The 21,255-nt window shown below is 39.3% G+C and overlaps 1 protein-coding gene and 1 long non-coding RNA gene across 4 annotated transcripts in view; both read left to right on the top strand.

The window, feature by feature from the left end:
- Positions 1-21,255, top strand: part of LOC115192518 (uncharacterized) — a 125,745-nt gene that overhangs the window by 80,341 nt on the left and 24,149 nt on the right. For 2 of the 3 annotated variants that reach the window (XR_003877951.1, XR_003877950.1), the window contains exon 2: positions 13,945-14,194. This is a non-coding gene — a long non-coding RNA (uncharacterized LOC115192518). Of the gene's footprint in view, positions 1-13,853; positions 14,195-21,255 lie in introns of those variants that run through there. The other variant, XR_003877949.1, reaches the window with a different exon arrangement.
- On the top strand, positions 17,729-20,754 carry LOC115192517 (transcription factor Sox-2-like). Its single transcript, XM_029751127.1, has one exon. The coding sequence runs from the start codon at positions 18,247-18,249 to the stop codon at positions 19,192-19,194; it is 948 nt and encodes a 315-aa protein (XP_029606987.1). The 5' UTR covers positions 17,729-18,246; the 3' UTR covers positions 19,195-20,754.

The following is a 21,255-nucleotide window of genomic DNA, read 5'->3' as shown; positions in this document are numbered from 1 at the left end:
ACCAGTGATGAATTAAAAGACATGTTGCATAATGATAGAGACTAACAGAAGGAGCATCGAGGATGCCACAGGGCTGAGGGTCCAGCACAGTCCTGTGTGTTGTGTCCCTGTGAGTGGGGCTGAGAGGAATCTCCCTGACCGTTCCCTGTCCCTCTTATCTTCCTGGCGCTATCGAGGCCAGCCGACGACAAACCGGCAGTCCCCTGATGGGCCTGGAGGGCTCATTGTGCTCATGTCAGGGGGCATTATCCCACCGTATCGTCCGAAAAATGATTCCCCAGGCCTGACAGTGTGTCTTTGAAAAAACTTTCCCTCACTCCCATTGATTTATTTTCCCATCCGGCTCCTATCTCGCCTGCCTTTTGTTTCCTTATCATTGCTTCAGGTTATTATGTGCAAAGTATTGACAGGAGCAGGGGGCCGTGGTCGATCGAGAGCTAATGCATCCGTAATCCCGCCTTTGTTAAGGAGGAATGTTTCACTCGGGTCTCCGATGGGGAGAGAGGCGCAAAGCTGTTGATCCCCATTTTATTTGTTGGGAAGCCCATCCATCAATCAAACTGGAGACCATCTGACTGCTGAATGACACAGGGACTCGGCTGAAGAAATTTGATAACAGCCGTATTGTCAGAAGGCTCCCCTCACTCTCTTCGATAAGAAATACATTTGACTGGAGCAGATAAGCACATGAGGATTAAAGCCTTTAAGAGAGTGGGTTACACACATGCCACAAGAGTTTTTTTTCAAGAGCTTTGGTGTAAATGATACTTTTGGCAAACAACACAAAAATACAGATTCAAAGTGTGCTGCTTGTGATAGCGCAGGATATGCTTGGATTATTTATAAGGTTCCTGATAGTGACAGCAACCCCTATAGGTATGTGGCATTTTGAGCAGACAACTGGGAAGGTGCATAAAGTAATAGGCTTAGTGCTACGGCATGTTGTCATGCTCTGTGAGAACCATTGTTATGAATGGCATATGTATAACAGTATGTTATGTGTCATACTAGCTACTGTATAGAGAGAACCTACTTAACATGTGACTCTGATCTGGAGTGGATTGTAATCCAAAGACAAACCAACAACATTATCATCACCACCATCTAGAGTAGTCTCTCAATCGGATTAATGGTTGGAGAAGGGTTAAATCCATCATGGATATTATAGTTAATCATCTAGGCATGAGGTAGCCAGCAAGCAAATTAGAATGGCATACCTTATTCAGGACTGGGTACAGTACCTTTGTTAGATGGAGAAATTAGCTTTGTGTATTAGTACTGAAACAGTGTTTCAATGTCAGGCGTTCTCAGGTTGGCTATACTAAGGCCATATAAATAATTTTTGTAGAATTCCATAGGGTTCGACAACTATGATTATTATACAAATTATGAAGTAATTAAAATAACAGAATATCAATATTTTCTCTAATGGCATATAAAAAATACATTTGAAGAGAATACTTGAGTATGATCATATCAAACATACAGTATATTCAACATAATCGAGTCGAGAGAAGAAGAGATGGTATATACATTTATATTCTGTTCAGAAAAGGGTTAGGCCAACATTTGCCCAACTCTACATTTTCCATTTTCCAAAGTAAAAGGACAATGACCTGAAAAAAGATTTCAGAAGAAAATCCAAAGAAATCCTGAAATTACCAGAGGGCAAAAAAATGGAGGTTATTGTGACCCGTGCATTAACACACTGTATGATTAAGTTAGTTTTTGTGTTCATAATGACTAGAGGCTAAGGAGTCAGAAGAGGGGGAAAAATCAATGTAAGAGTGCAGGAGATTAGCCTGACAAATTACATGCGCCTGGCTACTCCATTGTACAGTATGGCCTCTATATTCTAAAGAAGACGCCACAAGATGAAGCTGCCAAATGGCGTATGGACTCCAAGATCATTTTTATTGATTTTGCACAAACGTCAATGGGGGTAATTGTGGGTAGTCCAGCGACCCTGCATGTTGGATGTATGTCAGGTCCTGCCAGAGACAGACAGACAGCTGTCATTGTTCCTCTGTCCGGGCCATTCACACTCCCAGACACACTCACTTAGAAACAGACCTCTTTTTTCATTTACATTATAACGGAGATGGATCTTGTGTCTTGGGTCTACTAGTCAGTTCCCTACTGCTAAAAGTATGACAGATACTTTGACTTTGTTCAAAATCAGCACCTGAAAATCTGAAGTGGTAGCTATAATCTGTAATGTGCACATATTGAAGTGAAAAGTTGTTATTATCAAAAAGACTCAGAAAACATCATTTTCAATAGTAAACAATTTCAGCAAAAAGAATTGAATTGAACGTCTGAAATGATATACACAGGAATTGACCATAAAGTGTAGCTAACTCTTGTTACATGCTATTAGTTACTAATTGATTATTAATGTGATGTAATAAAAAACAAGGATTTAAGTAGATTACTTACAAGAACAGATCCAAGCTATACAGGAGCAGTATGTTTATGTTTTCCGCCAGCCTCAAGCTTACTCTTGATTGATATTCATCTAACAAATCTGCTTGTTGCGTCATAATGAAATGTGTGCGTGTAACGTGATAAGGGTTGGCAGCGTGGGATCATTTGATTCTATTAGCCTGCATCTGATGTACCACCGAGTTACATGGCAACGTTAAGCATAGCAGATGTTAACAGTGGGAGGTAAAGTGCTGACAGCTATAAGTGCTCTCTGGCAGCAGCACGTACACACACACACACACACACACACACAGACAGACAGACAGACAGACAGACAGACAGACAGACAGACAGACAGACAGACAGACAGACAGACAGACAGACAGACAGACAGACAGACAGACAGACAGACAGACAGACAGACAGACAGACAGACAGACAGACAGACAGACAGACAGACAGACAGACAGACAGAGGAAGGCAGATGTTGCATGCACTTGCCACAAGTTTCCCCCCTTCCTTTCTTTATGGCATTTAAAGTATCAGTACAGCACATTGGGATCTTTCCCATGGAGTTCCTGCCATTCCAAATGGTGAGAATGAATGTCATAGGCCTCCATAAGTCAAGGGCTCTCTTTGCTTTTCACAGACAGGCAAACGCCAAAGATTTATCTTCCCGTTGGCCACAGGCCTTTATGAGCTAGTTGTGAAATTCTACAACTAGTATTTGAAGAAGGGGTAAGAAAGCTAAGGAACTGAGAAATGTGTGTCAAGTCACGGCTTGTCTGATGGTAGAGGCTACTGTGTCTCAGCTCTTTCTGGTGTTCTCACATTAGCTCCATGGTGTGATGTCTCTCTCTCTCTTTCTCTCTCTCTCTCTCTGGCTCTGGCTGTAGACTACTACTGGACTCATACAGGACTGGAAAGGCAGGGTGGGCCCTCATTCAACTCACTTCACATATGTTTCAGTCTCCATTTTCTTTGAATATGATTTCAAACTTAGAGTAAGATTTGTATTTCTCCTGGAATTGTGAAAGTATGTGTGTGTGTGTGTGTGTGTGTGTGTGTGTGTGTGTGTGTGTGTGTGTGTGTGTGTGTGTGTGTGTGTGTGTGTGTGTGTGTGTGTGAGTGCTTGACTGTGTTCTTTTTTAGAAAGTCAGGTGTGTCACCCAATTCAGTCAGTATCAACTGGATGCTTTTGTTATGCTTCTTTATTGAGGTGTCTATAATAGCTTAAGTAACTGTAAGAAAAACTGTGAAAACTGTACAATTGAAGTCAGAAGTGTACATACACCTTAGCTAAACACATTTAAACTCAGTTTTTCACAATTCCTGACATTTAGTCCTAGTAAATATTCCCTGTTTTAGGTCAGTTAGGATCACCACTTTATTTTAAGAATGTGAAATATCAGAATAATAGTAGAGAGAATGATTTATTTCAGCTTTTATTTCTTTCATGACATTCCCAGTGGGTCAGAAGTTTACATACACTCAATTAGTATTTGGTAGCATTGCCTTTACATTGTTTAACTTGGGTCAAATGTTTCGGGTAGCCTTCCACAAGCTTCCCACAATAAGTTGGGTGAATGTTGGCCCATTCCTCCTGACAGAGCTGGTGTAACTGAGTCAGGTTTGTAGGTCTCCTTGCTCACACACTTTTTCAGTTCTGCCCACACATTTTATATAGGATTGAGGTCAGGGCTTTGTGATGGCCACTCCAATACCTTGACTTTGTTGTCTTTAAGCCATTTTGTCACAACCTTGGAAGTATGCTTGGGGTCATTGTCCATTTGAAGACCCATTTGCGACCAAGCTTTAACTTCCTGACTGATGCCTTGAGATGTTGCTTCAATATATCCTCAGAATTTTCCTTCCTCATGATCCCATCTATTTTGTGAAGTGCACCAGTCCCTCCTGCAGCAAAGCATCCCCACAACGTGATACTGCCACCCCCGTGCTTCACGGTTGGGATGATGTTCTTCGGCTTGCAAGCCTCCCCTTTTTTCCTCCAAACATAACAATTGTCTTTATGGCCAAACAGTTCTATTTTGTTTCATCAGACCAGAGGACATTTCTCCAAAAAGTACGAACTTTGTCCACACGTGAAGTTGCAAACCGTACATACGTTCATCTCTAGGAGACAGAACGCGTCTCCTTCCTGAGCGGTATGACGGCTGTGAGGTCCCATGGTGTTTATACTTGCGTACTATTGTTTGTACAGATGAACGTGGTACCTTCAGGCATTTGGAAATTGCTCCCAAGGATGAACCAGACTTGTGGAGGTCTACAAATGTTTTTCTGAGGTCTTGGCTGATTTCTTTTGATTTTCCCATGATGTCAAGCAAAGAGGGACTGAGTTTGAAGGTAGGCCTTGAAATACATCCACAGCTACACCTCCAATTGACTCAAATGATGTCAATTAGCCTATCAGAAGCTTCTAAAGCCATGACATCATTTTCTGGAATTTTTCAAGCTGTTTAATGGCACAGTCAACTTAGTGTGTAAACTTCTGACCCACTGTAATTGTGATACAGGGAATTATAAGTGAAATAATTTGTATGTAAACAATTGTTGGAAAAATGACTTATGTCATGCACAAAGTAGATGTCCTAACCGACTTGCCAAAACTATAGTTTGTTAACAAGAAATTTGTGGAGTGGTTGAAAAACAAGTTTTAATGACTCCAACCTAAGTGTATGTAAACTTCCCACTTCAACTGTATATCTTTCATTACGTATAACCTGAAATAAAAAGTGTGTGCCCGAAGAAGTAACATTGTTCATGTCAGTAGATATATTTGGCACAAGTGGACATTTAAAAAATTTCTCTTGAAAGGACATTTGAGGGGCTGTCAAAATGAGCGTTTTATTTCTCTCTGAACATTTGTATTTCATAATTGAAATAAAGAATTTGCAGTAGATAAATAATAGTGAGCATTGGTATTTTTCCACAGATGGATACACAATGCCACTCAAGCTTCTCTTTTTGTCCAGCCACTTACCCAAAAACATGATTTTGTTTGTGTGTGCAGTAGCAAGGGAATGGTCTTCATTTTTACCAGATTCTCCCAGCTTTCACAAACTCTACCTCAAGATAGCCATTTAGACTAAAGCCCTGGACGGCCATCAAAACAAAGCTCTATCAAAGGCAGCTCAGCCCTGTCAGATGGTGGTCCAACCTTGTGTGTCTGGAGCATACTTGTATCTGCATGGTCCTGGCCTAAAAGCAGCAGAGAGGCCAATCCTATCCCGGCCCACGCTTAATGCTCCATGCCTGGCGCCAGCTAGACCTGCCGACCAGGGTGCAGGGAGCCATGTCTGTCCCACCTATGGCTGCCTAGTGCCTTCCCCACGCCCCGGCATCCTCCCTTGCAGCTGGGCGCTAGCCCCATCTCCCCAGGCTGTCTGGAGCTCTTCCCAAACGGATGGAGGATACGGTCAACAGCTTAGATAGATGCCACTTTAGGTCCCGCTGGCCTGTGGAAATCCTACTGGAAAACTGTGCTGTGTTTTCATGGATGTGCTGCGGATGTTTTGTTACATGGTTTATACAGTGCATATCCAAAGTATTCACCCCCTTGGATTATTTCACTTTTTGTTGCATTACAAAGTGGGATTGAAATAGATTTATTTGTAAAAAGAAAATGTCAATGATCTACAAAAAATACTCCATATTTTCAAAGTGCAAAGACAATTCTACAAATGTTTACAAATTAATACTGACTAAATAACTAAAATATAGTCAGTCATTGTATAAGTATTCAACCCCTTTGTTTAGTTGACATTATATTTGAATGACTACCTCTTCTTCTGCCCTCCACACATAAAACTTCTGTAAGATCCCTCAGTCAAGTATTGAATTTTAAGGACAGATTCAACTACAAAGACCTGGGAGCTTTTCGAAAGCCTGTGATTGGTAAATGAGTAACAATAACAAATCAGACATTGAATATCTCTTTAAGCATGATCAGGTTAATAATTATGCTTTGGATTATGTGTTATAATTATGCTGTGGATGAAGATGGCGCTGCAATAGATAGCTGCCATTTTATTAAGGGCTCCTGACCAATTCTATTATTTTCTATGTCCAAAAACAGCTTATGGACATCAGAACAGCAATCACTAACCTCGGTTTGGATGAAGATTTTTCACTCAATGAGTCGGCAGCTGTGGACATACTACTCGTTCCTGACCATGCCCTAATCCCCTGGACTCAAAAGAAGAAGAGACGGCACAAGAGAGGCAAACGAATGGGCTCCTTGATGCGATTACGTCGGCGAGTAAAGGACAATGATAATATAATTTACATCTAGCTGTTTTTTCTATGAGGTGTGTGTGTCTTTGTTAACAACACCTGGTGCGCGATCGCTAATGTTAAGGAAGTCTCAAGGTTTTGCTCACCTGAGTTAGAATACCTCATGATAAGTTGTAGACCATACTATTTAGCAAGATAGTTTATCAAAAAAAATTGTAGCTGTCTGTTTACCACCACAAATGGATTCTGGCACTAAGATTGCATTCAACAAGCTTTATAGGGCCATAAGCAAACAAGAAAATACTAATCCAGAAGTGGCCCACCTAGTGGCCGGTGATTTTATTGCAGATTAACTGAACTCCATTTTACCATATTTTGACCAGCATGTCACCTGTGCAACGAGAGGCAACAAAACTCTCAATCACCTTTACTCCACACACAGAAATGCAAACAAAGCTCTCACTCACACTCCATTTGGCAAATCTGACAATAATGCTATCGTCCTGATTCCTGCTTACAAGCAAAAACTCAAACAGGAAGTACTAGTGACAATACAGAAGTGGTCCAATGAAGTGGATGCTAAGCTACAGGACTGGTTTGCTAGCACAGACTGGAAAGTGTTCCAGGATTCATCCGATAACACTGAGGAGTTTAACACATCAGTCACCAGCTTCCTTAATAAGTGCATCGGTAGAGGTATATCAAGCCTTTTTTTAAATACTCAAAGCTCCATTATTAGCTTTTTTAACTACTCCTATAGAAATGGTAGTCTATCAGGGACTCAGCAGGAAGGTCTGATTTCACAATTATTAAAACAATACCCAGATGGCAAATATAAAGGTCCAGTCCATTTTAAAACCTGGAGGCATTTTACACTTCATTGTTCTGATGCAAAAATACTAGTGAAATGCAGAGCACTCAGAATAAAAAATCAGACAGGATCAGACAGTTTTTTTTACATGGACGATACGTTGGAGCTAATACACAACAACTACTAGAAATAATTGAACAACATGAAACATCTAAGAAGACAGGCCTGGTATTCATAGCGGATTTGAAAAGGCCGTCGATAAAGTAAGACTGGATTTTACATATAAATGCCTAGATTTTTTTCAGTTTCAGTGAGTCTCTTATTCAATGATTAAAATTAATGTACAGCAACCCCAGGTGTAAAATAATAAAAGTGGCTTATTCTCCAAGAGTTTTGAACTGTCAAGAGGAGTTAAACAAGAGTGTCCGCTGCCACCATATCTATTCATTATGGCCATCGAAATGCTAGCTGTTAAAATCAGATCAAATAACATTAGAGGATGGAAAATCCAAGGCTTAAAAACAAAGGTGTCCATGTATACTGATGACTCATGTTTTATAATATGTCCGCAAGCTGGATCCCTGCAGCGTCTCATTGAAGATCTAGATAACTTTTCTAGCCTCTCTGGACTAAAACCTAACTATGATAGGCATCCCATATTACGTGTTGGATATTTAAAAAAAACTACTTTTACATAACCATGCAGTTTACCTATAACATGGGCTGACGGTGAAGTAGACATACATGGTATTCATATCACAAAAGATATAAATGAGCTCTCCACAATGAATTTCAATAGAAAACGAGTAAAAACAGACAAGATCCAGCAAACATGGAGAGGTAATACCAGTCTATTTTTGCCTTTGTGCAGATTGCCATGTCTCATTTTCAATTAATTGAAAATGAAACCTTGTTCAAAGTACAGTACCAGTCAAAAGTGTGGACACACCTACTCATTCCAGGGTTTTTTTGTAGAAAATAGTGAAGACATCAAAACTATGAAATAACACATATGGAATCATGTAGTAACCAAAAAAGTGTTAAACAAATCAAAATATATTTGAGATTTTAGATCCTTCTTGATGACAGCTTTGCATACTCTTGGCATTCTCTTAACCAGCTTCCTTCTTAATTAATGCATTTGAGCCAATCAGTTGTTTTGTGACAAGGTAGGGGTGGTATACAGAAGATAGCCCTATTTGGTAAAAGACCAAGTCCATGTTATGGCAAGACCAGCTCAAATAAGCAAAGAGAAACGACAATCCATCAATACTTTAAGACATGAAGGTCAGTCAATGCGGAACATTTCAAGAACTTTGAACGTTTCTTCAAGTGCAGTCACAAAAACCATCAAGCGCTACGATGAAACTGGCTCTCATGAGGACCGCCACAGGAAAGGAAGACCCAGAGTTACATCTGCTGCAGAGGATAAGTTCATCAGAGTTACCAAGCTCAGAAATTGCAGTCCAAATAAATGCTTCAAAGAGTTCAAGTAACAGACATATCTCAACATCAACTGTTCAGAGGAGACTGCATGAATCAGGCCTTCATGGTTGAATTGCTGCAATGAAATCACTACTAAAGGACACCAATAATAGGAAGAGACTTGCTTGGGCCAAGGAACACGAGCAATGGACATTAGACCGGGGGAAATCTGTCCTTTGGTCTGATGAGTCCAAATGTGAGATTTTTGGTTCCAAATGTTGTGTCTTTGTGAGACGCAAAGTAGATGAACGGATAATCTGCGCATGTGTGGTTCCCACCGTGAAGCATGGAGGAGGAGGTGTGATGGTCTGGGGGTGCTTTGCTGGTGACACTAACTGTGATTTATTTAGAATTCAGGCACACTTAACCAGCATGGTTTGCGCTTAGTGGGACTATCATTGGTTTTTCAACAGGACAATGACCCAACACACCTCCAGGCTGTGTAAGGGTTATTTGACCAAGAAGGAGAGTGATGAAATGCTGCATCAGATTACCTGGCTTCCACAATCACCGACGTCAACCCAATTGAGATGGTTTGGGATGAGTTGGACCGCAGAGTGAAGGAAAAGCAGCCAACAAGTGCTCTGCATATGTGGGAACGCCTTCAAGACTGTTGGAAAAGCATTCCAGGTGGAACTGGTTGAGAGAATGCCAAGAGTGTGCAACGCTGTCATCAAGGCAAAGGGTGGCTACTTTGAAGAATCTAAAATCTACTGTATATCAAGACTTAGTGCTTTTCGGCCTGGTCCCCGGCGACAATGAGACAGCCTATAGGGAGGAGGTCAGTGACCTAGCAGTGTGGTACCAGGACAACAACCTCTCCCTCAATGTCAGCAAGACAAAGGGGCTGATCTTGGACAACAGGAAACCCATGTATATAGCCACGTTAGCATTACTCATTGTGTATTTATTCCTCGTCTTATTATTTTTCTATAATTTTTTTCTTTATGCACTGTTGGGAAGCATTTCACTGTTAGTCTACACCTGTTGTTTACGAAGCATTTGACAAATACAATTTCATTAAACCACCCAAACGCAACAAAGATATAGTCGTCCTTCTGAAGTGAGCTGCCGGACAGGAAGGAAACTGCTCAGGGATGTCACCATGAGCTAAAATTCTATGGCAAGAATTGAAAATTGCTGTCTAGCCATGACCCCCAACACCTTGACAGAACTTGAAGAAGTTTGAAAAGCATAATGGGCAAATATTGCACCATCCAGGTGTGCAATGTTCTTAGCAACTAACCCGAGAAGCCTCACAGCTGTATGCGCAGTCAAAGGTGTTTCTAACAACATGAATTGACTCAGGGGCATGAATACTTATGTAATCCAGGTATATTACTGTTTAATGTTGCTAATTTTTTAAGAGTATTATTGGAATTTGTTTTCCGCTGACATTACAGTGTTTTGTGTTGATCGTTGACAAAAAAATCCAATTAAATCAGTTTTAATCCCACTTGTAACACAACAAAATGTGAAGAAATCCAGGAGGGTCAATACTTATGTCATAATGAACAAACTAATCATTCAAAATAAGCCCATTCATTCTGCCTTGTATTGGTTCATCTGAAGTACCTCCCCATTTACTTCTATAGTAAGATAAAAATGTGTTGATGATTCAATTAAAATATTCAATTTCCTACACATCTTGATTTTCTTCCGCCTGTCCCATAATGTTTTTTTTTTTTTTTTGCTGCTGCTGAATATATGTATGTGATATCTGGGGGGGAAAAATGGATAGCTTGTTTAAAGATGTGGGATTGTACAGTAGCTTCCACCAGTCCAGTGTCTACTCTCTTCTACTGTACTTTGATTGGTATCTCTTTCTGTGTGACGATGTGGCCAGCATCTAAAAGGTATCATTCTATGCTGCCTTGGGTGTCTTGGTTTGTCACTAAATTACTCGCCACACTTAATTACAGAGGATGAGGTGAACGCCTCATTTCTCTTTGTTATATGCTAAGCAGTCAGCAATCTCAAACAAAAGGGCCCTGGCTCTGGAAACTATAGGATTTGCTGCTGGGATTATAGTCTCATGGATAATGATGTGTGGTCAGCAGAAGCAAAGCTTTATTTTAATTCAAATTGGCCAGTAAACAAACCCATTGGTATGTCTGATGGTTAGAGTAACTGTCTAGTAAGCGCTGTGGTAGAGTATCGCCACTTAGCTGGATCTATTATGTGTGTTTTACAGTGCAGGTCTTCTGTTATCTGATGGGACACACCACCTATTTGCTATAGTTGCTACATGGCTGTTTTCCACGTGGGGCATCTCCCTAACTATTTTTACTGGTAGGCAGGTTCAAGCCAGTTAAACTATATTGTCTATTGATTTACACTGTCTATGTACTCTGTGTCACGTAGCTGTAAGATGGGATATGAAAATGCTAGTAGCATGCATAATTCTGTTGAGATTGTTTGAAATTGCATAGGTATAGCATTGGCTTCCATACCTGGGAAAATGCAGATTATCAGGATAATATGATTGGACAGTGCAAGTCATGACAATTCACATAAGTATCACACATCTTGGCTGAGTTAATAGGATTATGTCAGCCTTCATAATGCCTATGACTATTATTACAGTCTGTCACAGCATATTATGACAAGTGTTTTGTCACTCAGTCATTACTGTGCTATGCATGAGAGCACTCCCAGTGAATACTTACCAGGCTGAGTGTGAGTTATATAGGCATATACTGTATGTCAGTGGTTTATGGCAGAGGGGTGTGTTAGGTGGGTTTACTTTGTGCGTGGGTGGGTGGGTGGATCCCAGTTATATATGAATGCCCAGTTTTTCATCTGAAATGTGTTAGCATTCTGTGATGCTCAAAACACTTCTAAGTGAACTCTCTCAGCCATACTGCTGTTAGACTCTGCCTGGGAAACAATGAGCTGTTGCATTGAATCATTGCTCTCTCAATGTAGTTTTAATTGAAATCATCCAAAGACATTCATTGTACGACTCATTTGACTTTTATCTTTATTTTTGTATTTCACCTTTATTTAACCAGGTAGGCCAGTGGAGAACAAGTTCTCACTTACAACTGCGACCTGGCCAAGATAAAGCAAAGCAGTGCGACACAAACAACACAGAGTTACACATGGAATAAACAAACATACAGTCAATAACACAATAGAAAAGTCTATATACAGCGTGTGCAAATGAAGTAAGATTAGGGAGGTAAGGCAATAAATAGGCCATAGTGGCGAAATAATTACAATATAGCAATTAAACACTGGAGTGTTAAATGTGCAGAAGATGAACGTGCAAGTAGAGATACTGGCGTGCGAAGGAGCAAAAAAATATTTTAAAAAATCTAACTTGGAGATAAAAGTTAGTAATGTGATCTTTGGCAAAACATATTACTAACAGTAAATCTGTTAATCCTCTTGACAATAATACTCAAAGCCAAGATAATTTTCCTTGACTCTCAATTGAGAGGAAGGAAAGTGGATTGATAGTGAGTTTTAAGAAAAACATGAAACATTTTCAGATGACTGTTGGCTGCACTGATTTAAAACGAGGTGGAGGCAGCCAAACATTTTGTCACTCAACTCCTCCATAATATTCCTATTACCCGATAACTGTTTTTGTTGTTGTTATTAGACATCCCCTTCGTAATCTGTCCAACTCCCTCCATTTTTTGGGTGGACCTTGCAAACTAATTAACGGATAGAAGTTTGATTTAAGTAATTATTGCTCACACCTTTGCAGCAGCAGCACCTCAGAGATTAACAGTGAACCGTGTTCTATGAAAAGACAAAGCCCTTGCTGCCACTGGAGTGGATTACTGTCTGTATAGGGCTATAGGAAGGTAGAGGAAGCCAGTAATTCCTATAGAAAAGTAGACAAACGTAGAGCCACTGACTAACAACTTTCCCTGCTGAGACCTTTTGTCTTCAGATTCCCATTTTCTCTTCCAGCTCCCTGACAGGACTGATAAAGACCTTGAGTAAGGCCAAAGCCAAAGCTTAGGTGACATGGAGAGTAAATTCAGCCCTAATGATTGGTGATATGCAATATGTTTTCTTTGGCTAAACTTCTGTGCTTCTGTGTTTTGTAACTCCTAAAGCACTTCATTGATTACCCATAGCTTAATTACAAATGGCATCAGCTGCAGATTGAATACGTTACTTTAAATGGCTATTGAGAAACCTTATGCTCCTTGAATGCTATATTCAATCATCTCACTTAACTAAAAAAGAATAATGCTATGTGAAATCCATGGTAACAATACTATTGAGATTTTAAACCCATGTTATATGAAACTTTTAAGCTTGATTCAAAATCCGTAATCACAGTTCGTATTATCATAGTCTATTGTAGCCTATCTCTTCAAAAAAGTGTCTCTCTCCGCTTTCTCTCCAGTTTAAGGATTCAGCTTATGAACGATAGTTTTGGGGAATTGTTGATAATAATAATAATAATAATAATAGTATTACTATAATAATATTAATAATAATAATAATGTTCATATAATGTTCATCTCCAACCTATAGCGAACTTTTTGTTCAACCAATGCCAGCTTCTCTTGACATTGCAGTGAAGCCTACTTTCTGCAAACGAAAAAAAATCTTTATCAAATCCCCATTCTATGCCTTTCAATAATAAACCATTACCTCACGGCAGCTTTTGTTTGCCCTATACAAGAGAGAACAAAATTGTTATTCAGGAGAACGCTTTAGATTTGTATTGTGGGTAGAATTCACAAAGAGCGGCGTTATTGTATTAAAAAGAACCATCTGTATCAGAAACAATGGCTTCAAATTATCTCTGAATACCCACTGAAAAAAATATAAAGCTTTCCCTTCTCATTATGTGGGGTGGTTGTAGTGGTGGTGTGGGGGGGGGGGTGAAGCGGACTTGGTATAACTGACTTTTGTTGTTCTTGATGCATTCTTCTCTTTTTAAATCGGCCCCTTTTCAGATTGTGTGTAGCCATAAACGGCTTTTCTTGTTACAGGGGTAACGAGCGAAACACCAGCGTTCAGCGAGCAGCTTGAGCGGCGGTACGCTGAAGTAAGAGCACTGGCTTTTGGAAAAACCTGCAGACTACGGGGCGAGTAAAGAGAGAGAGACAGCCTACCGCTGTTTCGGTCGAGCAGAGAGCGGGATCTCCGGCGGCTGAAGAGTGGTTCTTGAATCGGCCAGATACTGTTCCATCCTCTTTTCTGCCAATCAAGCAAAGATGAGGACAACACCCAAACTGGCACGTAAGTAGCATTGCAGTCGAGAGTGGTCCGGGGACAGTGAAAAGCAGGCTGCGCCTATATGCAGTGCACTGCGGTGTGATAGAGTATCGCATTATGAGCTTCAGTGGTTCGTGGGTTATTTTCCCATTGGGTTCTCGGACATAATTTATAGCTTGCTCAACACTCGCAAACATTAGATTTCAAGTAGATTGTCTATTAGAAATATCCGTCATGTAATTGTTTAGTGGTTTGGTTTGTTTTTGTAATGGCTTTGTTTGTTTTGTTGACTACTGTTTTAGATTTGTCCCATTATGTATTTTTTTTTACATTTTGTTAGACAATTGTCCTCAACCTTCCGCAGAACTAGCCTAATGTTTGACATGTTCTTAATATTTTTTCAAGATGTATTGATTTGGCCTTGATCTGGGCTACTTGAGAGTAGGCTGTCAACCATAAATATTGAAACATCACACTTGTCAAATGATTGTTCCAAAGTAAATGTTTAATATGTATTCATCAATTTCTGAGTTTATACTGATTATAGTTTGAAGTTACTAAAGAGCAATATACCAAATTAGAGAACAAAAATGTTTGTGGGTAGAGTTAAGTTAGTCTAAATATATTAGGTTTAAAATTGCACTCTTTAACAATCCACTCTCCCTTTTCCTTGGGTATTTCATAGGCTACATGTATTGAGTGCTCATAAAATAATATTTTATTTGGTGCAGGCCTACTGCTCTCCAATCACTAGCACGACACCTAGTGGACAATAATATAAAGTTTAGAGATTCATCATGGTTATATTCGGTCATTTTTCTTACCATGAAGTCTCTCTCTCTCTCTGTCTCTCTTTCTCTCTCTCTCTCTATCTCTCTCTCTCTCTCTCTTTCTCTCTCTCTCTCTCTGTCTCTCTCTCTGTCTCTCTGTCTCTCTCTCTCGCTCTCTGTCTCTCTCTCTCTCTCTCTCTGTCTCTGTCTCTGTCTCTCTCTCTCTCTCTCTGTCTCTCTCTCTGTCTCTCTAAGAAAAGGAAGGATCTGTTTAAAAAGTAAACCCATTGATTAAATAAATATATTACATCCAATTAGTAATATCAGTGCTGGTTATGTTGGATTATATTCAGTAAATATGGATATTTTAGGACTTTAGTGTGATTAAAGATATAATGAGTTAGGCTATAGGCATTAGGGTTATTATGGGATATATAATGAGGCAGGCCTAAGGGTTATTATGGGAGGTGTATTGAGTTAGGCTATAGGCCTAAGGGTTATTATGGCAGGCATGGTTTTATATCGGGTCAGATGTACATTTTGAAAGGGAGCTAAAAGTGATTACATTTTCCAGAAGGGTGGCTATAGGCTTTTAAAAAACAATATTTAACAGATTCCCTCTATAAGATATTTTCACACTCATTATGTTCAAGAGTTGATATGAATGGGCCTGCATTTAACGAGAAACAATTCGTTTTTATTAAAAAGTTAATTTGCTATGAATTACCGTGTTTTTCTTTCTAGTTTGTACGTGAATAAAATAGCCTATAAATGTGTTATTATTGCTTTTTGCTCAGTCGAGCCTTCTTTAAAAATATGTTTGTTTTATAGTGCAAATAGTACTAGTTGGTTTGGTCTCTCGAGTGGTCAAACGGTGTTTCCCGCAAATCGGTTAGTTGTCAAATAGTTTGCTAATTGCAAATGCAGGGAAATTCCTGTTAAGGATTGTTGAAGATGTAGCAGACTTCCCGCTGTTGCTTTTCCCATTATCGTAAACAGATTACAAATAGCGGGGAAAACACTCCAACGCAGAAAGAGAAGCGGCTAGTTCTGACTGTTGTATCTCCACATCTCACCCAATTACTCAAAAGTGAAACCTTTTGAATATGGTGGTAATAAACTATTTACCAGTTTGTATATCATTCAAATAGGCAGTGATGTTTTGTTTAATAACATGTACAAAATAGGCATAGGCTATAATTATTATATTAATAGTATAGGCTAGACGTTGTAGATGTAAAACTTTATAAGCACTCGCTCAAAACAGTGTGTCCAAAAAATACAATATATTCAGTGTCAAGTTTCTCAATAGATGTATGTAGGCTATAGGCCTATTTTATGCTTTTCCAGCATTTCCAGCATCATTGCCAACTGTTTTATCATAAGCGTGAATGTTTGAAAATAAATGATCCTTCTAAACCTGTAGTTGGTATACAAGTTATATAATTAGGCTACAGCGCACAACAGAACAAACTAACATAAGCTATAATAGTGTTCCATTAATCTTTTAGGTTCATACGTGTGAAGGTTATTTGCTATTGTCCCTTTCGCCAGCAGACGGCGCTGATGCCATGTAACAACGGGCTTCATCTGTCTGTGTGGCTGATACAACCTTTTGGAACAATATTATTTTTTTACCTTTATTTAACTAGGCAAGTCAGTTGGAACTATCCTATATGTGAATTGATATATGCATAAACACGTGCTTTTACTGAACACATATTAGGCGTGTTAGTGTATTTTCGCTGTTCATGCTCTATCAGCTTTTGTAGATCACAGTAATGTAAATTATCCATCCGATATGCCTATAAAAGATTGTCCAAGCCTATTTTCCAATGCCAATTGTTGATGTTATAAATGGAAAATCTATGGATAAAATTGCCTGTTATATTGGCCTATCGTTGAAGTGGTTACCACTCTTGGTCATATTGTTTGTGAGTAAACTTTTGTTACTATATAATTTTTTGTCTTGTGACGAAGTGAATTTCAACAAAAAAGATCTTAACAACGGAATGTAGTCATGCTTTTGTTCGGGCTGATGTACTGACAACACCCGAAACAAAACGAATTATTTGTGATGGGCATGTCTCTGTTTTCTGTGATGGACATGTCTCTGTTTTCTGTGATGGACATGTCTCCGTTTTCTGTGATGGACATGTCTCCGTTTTCTGTGATGGACATGTCTCCGTTTTCTGTTGGCATTCAACTTCAGTTGAATTGAAGCTCATCCATTTAAACAATGGGGAAACAGCTAAGATTACCTATCCGCTTTTCAGTGCAAAAACCGAGCTGAACTTGCTGATCGATTCATTAACTCAAAACACTTATATTAATTTAATGGATTGCTACACATCGCCTAATTACTAATAACGAATAACGTCACCCGTATTGCTAATAGCTTACTACAACTAGACTACTACTTTCACAACTATTTCTTCAACTGTCACTATAGGCCTAATGATAATGAAGTGATTATTATAAGCAAAGGTGAAGTAGGTTTGGATATTTGTATGTGTAAGTTTTGATTTATGCTCCATTTGTTTTTGCCCCTGTTTTGTCGTTGAACATAAAAAAAATCACGATATAGCCGAAATAGCAAACTTGATCTAAAGACACATTGAACATTTGATTCAGTGAAGATAAAATATCGAATGAAGTTTGAAATGTTATGTATCATGCTTCCAAATAACGTTTGAACTGGTTTAAAATGGTAGCCTATAAAAGTTTAAAAAGCTTAATTGGTCCGATATGCTGTTTACTTAACAACATAAATGTATCCTACTGTATAAGTTCTGGAGCTTGTGTTCCTTCGATTTTCAGTAGGAAGCACTTAAAGTTCGCCATCCTAGTGTAATGTTCCCACTTTAAGCACTTGGAATAATACATATATAGCTTCTATTGGTTGATAACCGCAGCTTCTGCCTCAGTGCTCCACCACTGACCGCGAGTAACCCCGCCCCTTTATGATAAATAAAAGACACAATCCTGGCCGAGGGAACAGTCGCTCTGTGATTGGTCAGGTAAAAAGGCATTTATTCCCTGACAGCCCTCATCCCATGAATGGTTGTCTATTAACTTGTTCAAAAAGTATCCGGAGTTGTCAAGGCTCTGGCGAAGAGGGAAAAGTAGTTTGTTGTTTCTTTGAGACTAAGAGAGAAGTTTTTGGACACAACAGGACCTACTGGCTGAAGGCAAAAATACGTTCACTATTTCTGCAAAGTTACTGAAAACGACAAGGTAACTCCAGCTACCTTTGTGTTGGACTTTTTTCATTGGTCAGGCAAGTTTAATAAAAATCTGTTTATAATGTATAACATGATGGAAACTGAACTGAAACCAACCGCACCCCAGACAAATTCTGGGGTTACGGGGAATTCAAATTCATCTGGAAACAACCAGAAAAACAGTCCGGACCGAGTCAAGAGACCCATGAATGCCTTCATGGTTTGGTCGAGGGGACAACGAAGAAAGATGGCACAGGAAAACCCCAAAATGCACAATTCGGAAATAAGCAAAAGACTTGGGGCCGAGTGGAAGCTTCTATCCGAGAGCGAAAAGCGACCTTTCATTGACGAAGCGAAGCGTCTCCGGGCTCTCCACATGAAGGAACATCCGGATTACAAATACAGACCCCGGAGGAAAACCAAGACGCTGATGAAGAAGGACAAGTATACTCTGCCAGGTGGGCTTCTTGCGCCGGGCGGCAATGCCATGGGCGCTGGAGTGGGTGTAGGGGGAGGCTTGGGCGGTGGGGTTAATCAAAGGATGGACAGTTACGCACATATGAACGGCTGGACAAATGGAGGTTATGGCATGATGCAGGAGCAGCTTGGCTACGGGCAGCACCCTGGTTTAAACGCTCACAACACCGCGCAGATGCAGCAAATGCACCGCTATGACATGAGCGCACTTCAGTACAACTCCATGACAAACTCCCAGACCTACATGAACGGATCACCCACGTATAGCATGTCCTACTCACAGCAGAGCACTCCTGGAATGACTCTGGGCTCCATGGGTTCGGTGGTCAAGTCAGAGTCCAGTTGCAGTCCCCCTATAGTCACGTCGTCGTCTCACTCCAGGGGTGCTCCGTGTCAGACTGGAGACCTACGGGACATGATCAGTATGTACTTACCGGGTGCTGAGGTGCCGGAGCAAACTGCCCAAAGCAGACTCCATATGTCCCAACATTACCAGAGCGCACCTGTACCAGGCACGACGATTAATGGCACACTCCCATTATCACATATGTAAATAAACTTTAATAAGAGAAACTGGACTACTATGGACTATTTTTGTACAGACATTTTTGGGTGGTAAAAGTTGTACAGAACTCAAGGAAAGAACACAACTTTTTTCTATAAAGTTTTTCAATGGTGTATGAGTTTGGAAAGTAGAAAGTGGGAGAGTCTCAATCAGATGTTTTATTATTGCAATCACCTTTTGTACAGTATTTATATATAAAAAACATAACAATCAGATGTAATGTTTGTAAACTACAAGAGGTTACATTTTTATAAACCGAAATTCTGCATAAAAGAAAATGGCAGAATTGAATTTGAGTTCAAGATACTCCTAAAACTGCAAACATTGGAAAAGCGGAAGTAGGCCTATAAGCAAAGCAGGTAAATGTTTCTCCTCAAGGTTCGTTAGTACTAAACCATTTTAATTTCTTTAAAAAAAGAAGAAGAGGCAGAAACCTTTCCTTACAGGTTAAGCATAATTGTTAATTTATATTTTTTCTCCCACTTTTCATCTGTTAGAGGTATGAAGTTTGTGTTCCTTATTTTCTAATGATTTGTACAATTGATGTATATTTACTGTGATATTTTAAGTTTTTATTTCACATTTCATTCCCGTAGTTGTATTTTAAAATGTGGTCTGTACTCAGCAGCCAACACTCCATGTATATATATTCGAACTAATTTCATCATTATAACAGTTACAATTTCAGCGAAGTTTTTTCAATATGCAGTTTGAAATGAATAAATTTTTGAAATTTAGATACTTGAAATTGTATGAGTTTTGATTTTATTTATCATTTGATTAATTAGATAAGATTGTCATCCACGCTCAATTTGTTGTGGATTGTCCATGTTTTGTATTGCATTTATGTTATTCATGTTGCATCAGTATTTATTCATCACATCATATGTCAGAACTTGATAGACCTTAATATTCTGTCATATTTTTTTTACAACCCAAGAACACACAGGAATATAGCCTAATTAAGTTATTATAACATGCTAAGTCTTAAATCATATCTCATCAGAACTATCAACAAAAACAAAATCAAACCACATCATTTTGTGCGTGCATGTGTGTATGCTTCTGTGCATCTGTCTAAGCACACGCGTGCACGCCTGTTTCTTTGTCATGTTAAGTCTTCAGATGATTTAGACTCAGTTTAACGACGTTTTTCATTTTTTTTGTGAAATGCGCTATGCCCCTAAGGATTAAGAAGGACAACCGCGTGCGAAAGTTTGTTGCCTTTAACCCTATGCTTTGAGGCTAACATTATTCGCCCAAAATATTGAAGATTCTCTCCAGGTAGTCGTTCATTTTATTTTTTTCATTAATCAATACAGACATCATTTGATTTATTTGACCATTCTAATTGAGAACCGGTTTGGTGCATATCATGTCATGGGCCTACTGATTTGAATGAATTAAGTTCAGCTCTCATGTATCAAAAAACAAGTGTGACAACATAGACGCAGAGACAGTCCATGTGAGCTGGATTATGAAGGCATGTTTCTAGTTTGGATAATATGTAGGCATGTTTGTGGTACGGATAATAAAACATGAATAGCATTGAGGCTCTTGATATATGAATAAAGATAGACCCTACTGAGCAACAACGAAACAAATTGATTGAATAAATATGCCTGTTATAAGCCTACTTGTCTTGAAAGCATGCATGCACCACATCATTTTTCATTGTCCTGTTTAATGTCGCTCCGTATTAGGCCTAATTGTATTATTATTTTAATATCAATTGTTCTACTGGCTAACACTTAATGTAGCCTGTTTAATGATTCAATCAAATGGAAAGTATTTCTGCAAAGAATCAAAAGGCCCAAACAGCGCAAATAATTTTCATTCCGAGGCCTATAGCCTAAATATCTCCATATTCGAGTGGGCATTGAATTCACTGTTTATTCAAATTATGATTTGTCTTAACCATGGTTCACACAGTTCATCTCGATGGGCATAACTTTAAAACATCTTGCCGGAAGTGTTCAAACTGTCGTCTGTCGTTTCTCAAAATGAAACCTGGATGAGATTACGGTCTATCCATTGAACATAACGTTT

The sequence above is a fragment of the Salmo trutta genome, chromosome 4 (genome assembly GCF_901001165.1).
Source record: "Salmo trutta chromosome 4, fSalTru1.1, whole genome shotgun sequence".
NCBI lineage: Eukaryota > Metazoa > Chordata > Actinopteri > Salmoniformes > Salmonidae > Salmo > Salmo trutta.
This window is presented reverse-complemented; position numbering and strand designations above follow the sequence as displayed.

Coding starts and splice junctions, on each gene's coding strand:
- LOC115192517 (XM_029751127.1), top strand. CDS start 18,247: ATGTATAACATGATGGAAACTGAACTGAAACCAACCGCACCCCAGACA.